Source organism: Pterocles gutturalis, unplaced genomic scaffold, assembly GCF_000699245.1.
Source record: "Pterocles gutturalis isolate BGI_N339 unplaced genomic scaffold, ASM69924v1 scaffold46363, whole genome shotgun sequence".
NCBI lineage: Eukaryota > Metazoa > Chordata > Aves > Pterocliformes > Pteroclidae > Pterocles > Pterocles gutturalis.
Genome location: NW_010127353.1, coordinates 16,995 through 24,135, shown reverse-complemented (window position 1 = coordinate 24,135; position 7,141 = coordinate 16,995). Strand labels below are relative to the sequence as shown.

Here is a 7,141-nt window from a genome sequence, read left to right as displayed (position 1 = left end):
TTCCCTGGTGCATAGACTGGCTCCATTTGCCCTTGTCCAGAGTGAATGATGTGACAGATTTTGGGGAGTGCAGCGAGTGCTGCCAGCACACGGCTGCAGCACACGTGGTCAGGAAGGTGTGCTGCTCCACTTTCAAGCCACAGTGCTCTGCTGCAGGGAGGTTTCCAGTCACAGGGGACTAACTACTCTCTGGTGGTTTCACAGCCTGTCCTGGAGAGTTCCTGTGTTCCGTGAATGGCTTGTGCGTTCCAGCTTGTGACGGGATCAAAGACTGCCCCAATGGGCTGGATGAAAGAAATTGTGGTGAGTGATTTATTCTCCCCACTGGTCTCTGATCTCAGCAAGACACAGCCCCTTGCTCTTCCAAAGGCAGAGAGAGATGGGGAGGATTCAGTTGGCCTAGGTAGAGCCTCAAACCTCCCCTCCAGAAGCTTGAGCCTCTGCATCCTTAAAACCTCATCCCACTGCCGTATGGCTTCAGCCTGCTCGGGAAGGAGCAGAACACTTCTTGCTCCTGTGCACAGCACAATCTTCTTGGGAGAACCCCCTAGTACCTATGCACGAAGAATTCCAGGCAGCCTGAAGGAAGTCCCCTGCCCAGGCTGTTCCCCCACCAAGGCCCGACAATCAACCTCAGCCCTGGCCTACAGCCCCCTCTGCTGTCATACCACTCAGCATCCCCCTACCAACACTTCCACCTTCCCCACACCTCCCCAAGGCCACCCACTGCCCTGCTCTCTCCCCTCTTCCCTCTGGCCATTCATGACACCTGCTCTGTACAGATCCTCACCTGTACATTGTGCCCCAGTTGGGGAGCATCTCAGTCCTCGATCAGCCAGCAGTTCTGCCAACAGCAGTTAGTGCTGATACAGACACCATCCCAAACATCCCAGGACTCATGAAAAGACCCATTTTGGTAGGAAAGGTTATTCAGGCTTAGGTATAACACTTAATTAATCTACTCTCCCATCCATGGTGTGAGTGGGGGGGCGGGGGGGTGCGGCTCATCACATTGCTGCCACCATTAATTTCTCATTAGTTGTCCCCTACAGCTGCTTTTTCACAGACAGAAAGATCCCCGAACCACTGGACACAGTGGCCAATTCTGAAAGATTCAGAGGGAGGTATAGAAAAGTCCAAAGTAGGAAGAAGGAGAAATCTTTTTTAAAGAAGTTTTAATTCAGTGCTAGAAATGTGAGAGCTCTCACAGGATCGCTGAGGTTCAGTTTTGCGCTGTCTGCAGTCTTGCTGATGGTGCACTCCGTCCCATCATCCAGCTGTCTGATACCAGGGCTTGTTTGCTTCCCTCGTGCAGCCAAGGATACATACGGATCCTTATGAATACCTAATCCTTTCTTGAATCCAGGGCTATCTTGCGTCATTCAGTTCCAGAGGTTAACACAGACCAAGGCTGAACAAAACAAGTATTTGTTTCTCAGTGTTTTCAGACATCCCTTTATACTTGAAAAAGAAAATAGAAACATCATTATTTCCTTTCTTTCTTATCCTGTTGTCACTGTTGAATCTCTGCTTATTCACTCTATGTCTGTATGGAACTGGCTTTAAAATCAATGTTCACATTGCCTCCGACCTTCATGTGCCTTTGGTCATCTGGAAGCCTCATGCTATTTACTGGAAAAATTACACTCATTGCAGTAAAAAGATGGCCAGAAGATACTGACTCATCATGCTTGGTGTTGCACGTAGATACACACAAACACGGGACCAGTTCCTGCTCTGAAAATGTATAATCAGAATTCAGACTCTGTGATGGGCAGGCACCTTATGCCTATCTCCATCCTGAGCAGCTACCAGAGCTCACGGACATCAAGGGTGCAGGACTCACATGTTTCAAGACTACACAGCTGCGCTATACCAGAGCTGGTCTTAAGCACACCTTATGAGGTGGGGGGAGAGTCTGCAGAGCCTGCTGGTGCACTTGGGGCCCTGACATCCCACCTGATGCCTTTGCAGTGTGCCCTGCAAAGTTCCAGTGCCGTGAGGACAGCACTTGCATCGAGTTCAGCAGCGTCTGCAATCAGCAGCAGGACTGTGTCAATGGGAGCGATGAGGAGCACTGCAGTGAAGGTAGGGAGGGGACGGCACTGGGCTGGCAAATACCTTCCTCCATGCTTGAAACAAGGCTGTCAGTAGTGTACTTCCCTCTTGTGAGATACAAGCACCAGGTGGGAGTTAACGTGCCAGACCTGCCCACAATGTTTGTTCTGTTTGTAGCTGACCAAACTTACTCAGGAAATTCCCTGTCACCATTTATGGAGTTACCCCGAGCTCTTGTGTTGCCTTTTTTCCCCCAGCTCAAAGGACTTCAAGCTGTGTTTGCAACCTGCCACCCTCCCTCAGCCCCAGCTCCCCTTCCTCTTTTCACAGGGGTCCCCTGTGGTCCTTTCACCTACCGCTGTGAGGATGGGACCTGTGTGAAGAAACCCAACCCCCTGTGTGACACCACTGCAGACTGCAAGGACCTGTCCGACGAGAAGCGCTGCGGTGAGGAAATGCTCAGTCATGCGTCAGCCCGGCAGGTTCAGGATGCCACGTAGCTGCAAGTCACCCCTCTTCCCACTGCCAACCCAGCATAAGCACCCACCCTCCCTTGTTCTACTGCCATCTCCCTACCCCAGCCCTGCAGCAGCAGTGCCACTGCTCCATCCTGCCGTGCTGGTGGCCAGAGCAACAAGCCAGTTCTCAGTGCTGGGCTGCCAGGAGGCGATGTCTGCAGTTTGGACAGCTGCTCCCCATCCTCAAGCAGAGGCATGAGGCCAGATAGACGTGTCTCACAGGCCAGGTCCTACCCACAGGCTGACTGTTGGACCACTGTGCTGGCTTGTGTGAAGTGATGCCACCCTACAAGGCTCCAGCCAGGGAAATCACCCATGACTGCATGGCCGCTGACAGGGCTCTGGTTTTGATTGCCCTGCTTGGTATTTCTGGAGCCTCGGTGGGCAGCAAAAAGGAACGGCTGCAAGTGTTCCCTGACAGGACAGCAGGTAGCACAGACAGGGCACTGCCCCAAAGGCATCCCCAGGCTTCAGCTGGAGGTGAGGTAAGGCTGTGCAGGCATCAGCGGGGGCATGTGCTTGGAAGGAGTGCCTGCTGGACCTGTCCTGGGCAGTACAGAAAGCATCTGCTGGCTGGGTAAAGCAAGGGATTAGAGGTTTGACTCTTCAGTCACTTAAGTAGGAAAGGAAGGGTAGAAACAAGGTGTCATGTCTCCTTCCTCCCCTGAAGCACCTGCTGTGTCTCCTTCTCCTCAGACTGTGGGCTGCAAGCCCCTCTCAGCAGGATCGTGGGTGGTGCTAATTCTGTGGAAGGGGAATGGCCGTGGCAGGCCAGCCTGCAAGTTCGGGGACGCCACATTTGCGGGGGAACACTCATTGCTGACCGCTGGGTGGTCTCAGCCGCACACTGCTTCCAGGATGAGAGGTAAAGGGAGAGGGGAGGGTGCTGGACAGGAGATGGATTTGCATTGCTTTCCATGTCATACATGATAAGAGGATTGTATGGCTTATGAAAATGTCACAGCTGCACCCTTCATCTGGCACCCACATCTGCCCTCACCTATGAGCTGCTTTTCTCGCTTCACTTCCTCTTAGCAGTTTTTCAGACTTTGCTCCCCTTCTCCACGTCTCCTTCTCCTTGCAGTTTTGCTTCACCAGTTCAGCTTTTACTCTCTGCCCCATCATAGTCACTTGCACATGACCAGCTCCACTTGCTTGTCCAACCTACATACACCTTTTAGCCTGCTTTGCTAAGGAAAATAAACAAATATGAGCAAGTTGCCTGTGTATATGAGTGTCTGCCCAAAGCTGGTCCCACTGTACAGGCTTGTCAAGGCATCAGAGAGATATACCAACTAGTTTCTTGAAATCAGTAGACAAATAAAAAAAAAGAAGCCCCTCTGTGGGAGATGATCATCCATATCAGAGACTCCTCAAAATACTGCAACAGAAGCAGCCCGGCTTTGCTCATCCTTCTCTGTTCATGCAATGAGTTATCTATCTTCTCTGCTGCATCCTACAGACTGGCCTCTGCCTCCATCTGGACCATTTACTTGGGCAAATATTTGCAAAATGCTACCAGCCACACAGAGGTGTCCTTCAAGGTGAACCGCCTCTTCCTCCACCCTTATTATGAAGAGGACAGCCATGATTATGATGTGGCCCTGCTCCAGCTGGACCATCCTGTGATCATCTCACCCTTAATCCAGCCCATCTGCTTGCCTGCCCCTTCCCACCTCTTTGCACCTGGCCTTCATTGCTGGATCACGGGCTGGGGAGCCCTCAAGGAAGGCGGTAGGTGCAAGCCCTTTTTGCTGGCGGTCTACTGTAGCAGAGCCAAGGTAGAAACATAGGTTCAGATGTGGGATAGAAAGAATAGACTTCTGTTCACCCCAAAGAATTATGCCTCCTTCACCCCCTTTGATTTTGGGTCACAGGTTGGCCAAAGTTATTTGTTGAGTGCCTCGAAATCTCATTTGGAGAGGCAGGCCTGAGAGTCTGTTAAGCTATGTGGGGACAGCATGTGTTCTTTCATCCAAAGATTAGAACAGCCCTTCAGGAATCAGAGGTCAGAGCAGGGGCTATTCAGTCATGGTCACAGCACGGAGCAGCCCCAGTCCCAAAGGTCAACCCCCTGCCTACACAGACGTGTGGGCTCCTGTTGGGTCATTCCCCAGGGACAGAGCCTGACCAGAGAGGGTAGAGATGACAAACTGCTCTTCATCAAATCAGGACTGTCTCCTGGGGACACCTGCCTGTGGCCCCTGCAGCAACATTTTCCCCATGTCAAAGACTGTAGGGCCTGGGTTGCCCCAGCAACACTTGTACTAGTAAATTCAATGGGAGCAGTGCAGTGTCTGCGTGCTGTCCCTCAAGGATCACACTGTGTAATTGTTAGCATGTGCCGTGGTACCATTTTGGCCACATAGCACTCACACAGTGCTGAGGGACAACATGGGCCAAGACCTGTTCCCATGGGGGTAGTATGGATGTGTCCATTCTGTTCTGTGAAGAAGAATTTAGCTGTATGGGCATGACCTCTTGTGTTCCCTTCCCTTAAGGGCAACAAACAGGCCCAGGCTGTTCTCTAGTAGTGCATGGCACAGGAATATAGACATGCTCACCCAGGTCAACTTAGTGCCTTCACTCACACTTACGCACTTGCTCTAGTTGCTTCCTAAATGGAAACACTTGGGTCTATCCAGAAGTAGACACTTCTGGTTTGCATACATAGCCAGAGCAACTTAACAACCAATTCAATAAGAAGTAAATTCAAAACTCTAACATTGCAAAGGTTTCCCCAAACCAGAATCCCTCTTGTCCCAAAAGCTGAAGTGCCCACAATGCATCCCTATGGGGAAAAGCACTGCAGGGTAAAGTTACTCCTCCCAGGCAAGTGAACTGCTCTGCTGAAACTCAGACTGCAATGCGGGTGGGGAGCAGAATAGTAATTCAGAAGACAGCTTGCAGCATGCAGTGACATGGGCAGAGACTTGGGGATCATGGTAAACAGTGGGAAGCATCACTACTGCTCACCTGCACTGCTTTTGGTGCTCTACCCCCCCCAGGGCACATCAGCAATGTTCTGCAGAAGGTAGATGTGCAGCTTATCCAGCAGGACATCTGCAGCGAGGCCTATCACTACATGATTTCTCCCAGGATGCTGTGTGCTGGGTACCACATGGGCAAGAAAGATGCATGCCAGGTGACAAAGGAGTTCTGGGATCAGGGTTGACTGCCAGAGGTGGGGTGTGTTCCAAGTCTCCTAAATGCACTGCATAGACTCAAATGATGTTGAAAAAACCATAAAATGCCTGACTCCCCCAACCCTTCCTCTGGTCTAAGTGGTCAACAACAGCTCTAAGGACCACTTCTTCCCAGCATCTTTGCCTTAGGCAGGATTCAAATACACTTAAACTTCTCATTTTCTCATTTCAGCCCATTCTCCACTCTTTACTTCCCACTTCCAAGTCTATATCAGTCTCTTCCCCCCTCAGCCTCATTAGCATCTGCCACACACTGCCTGTTCCTTCATTACTATCAATCTCAATGAATTCCTCTGTCTGCCATCCCTCTGGCTATCCAGTTAAATTCCACTAGCTTCTTGTTCTCGACAGATTTGGAAATGCCACCTGGAGCAGAAGGAAACAATAGAGCCATCAGCCTCTTGGGAGGATGCTGGCTAAGGGGGAGGAATTTGCATGATGAAGGAATGCAAAAATGGGTCGGATGTTTGCACTGGAGACTGTTTTTGACATCTGCCTAAAGTACAAAGGATGTTGTAGGTGTCCCAGGCATGAGTTGAGGAGATGCATACAGAGGGACTCAAAGCTAGCGTAATCATCCAGAAGGAGAAGCTGGTGGATCACCATCAACCCATTTTTCTTTCTGTTTCTCTAGGGTGATTCTGGAGGTCCACTGGCCTGCAAGGAACCCAGTGGCAGGTGGTTTCTGGCTGGTTTGGTCAGCTGGGGAATGGGATGCGCACGTCCAAATCACTATGGAGTATACACCAGGATCACTCAAGTGATGGCCTGGATGAACCAAACTATGAGCTGAGAAAAGTGCATCTCTGCCTTCTCCCCACCAGCCCCATGCTCACATGGCACTCATTCCTGATCTTGCTCACTTGCCTCTCAGAGAGAGTTTCTGTGTGGGATGTTGTCCGACTCAAGTTGCTCTTCTGAGCATGGTAAAAAAAGCCTGCCGTGGGGATGGCAGAGAAAAGCAGGCAGACCCTCTTCCCCCTCAGTGTTTCCCAGGGAGCATCCCAAGGTGTTTTTAGACCATCCATCCAAAAGAGTTGGCAGCAGGGGTGGGAGAGGACACAACACACAGCAAGGGTCCCAAGCTGATGGTTTCTGAGAAAAGGAATAAGGGGAGTTGAACTTTGTATGCACCATGTGATTCAGCCACAATCTTATGCTGGAACATTTGCTGAAAGAAAATGTGACTGATGTAGTTAGAGATTCCAGTAACTGTGAAATCAATCTGCCTCCCTCTTCCTTCCTGCTGCTCATCCTTCTTCCCCCTTCCCCTCCCATCACTCCTCCTCTTCCATCTCCCTAATTGCTTCTTTTCTTAGCTGGCGTGTGCTGTTCAGTGTACAGTTCAGCTCAGCCAGG

At 50.8% G+C, this 7,141-nt stretch overlaps 1 protein-coding gene across 1 annotated transcript in view; it reads left to right on the top strand.

Annotated features, from left to right (window-relative positions):
* The window catches only part of TMPRSS6 (transmembrane protease, serine 6), a 16,768-nt gene extending 10,193 nt beyond the window's left edge, over window positions 1-6,575 (top strand). The window contains exons 11-17 of the mRNA XM_010079249.1: window positions 205-303; window positions 1,975-2,088; window positions 2,389-2,505; window positions 3,273-3,441; window positions 4,039-4,310; window positions 5,585-5,721; window positions 6,417-6,575. Of these exons, the coding sequence (XP_010077551.1) occupies window positions 205-303; window positions 1,975-2,088; window positions 2,389-2,505; window positions 3,273-3,441; window positions 4,039-4,310; window positions 5,585-5,721; window positions 6,417-6,575 (1,067 nt within the window). The remainder of the gene's footprint in view (window positions 1-204; window positions 304-1,974; window positions 2,089-2,388; window positions 2,506-3,272; window positions 3,442-4,038; window positions 4,311-5,584; window positions 5,722-6,416) is intronic.
* The last annotated feature ends 566 nt before the right edge of the window (window positions 6,576-7,141 follow it).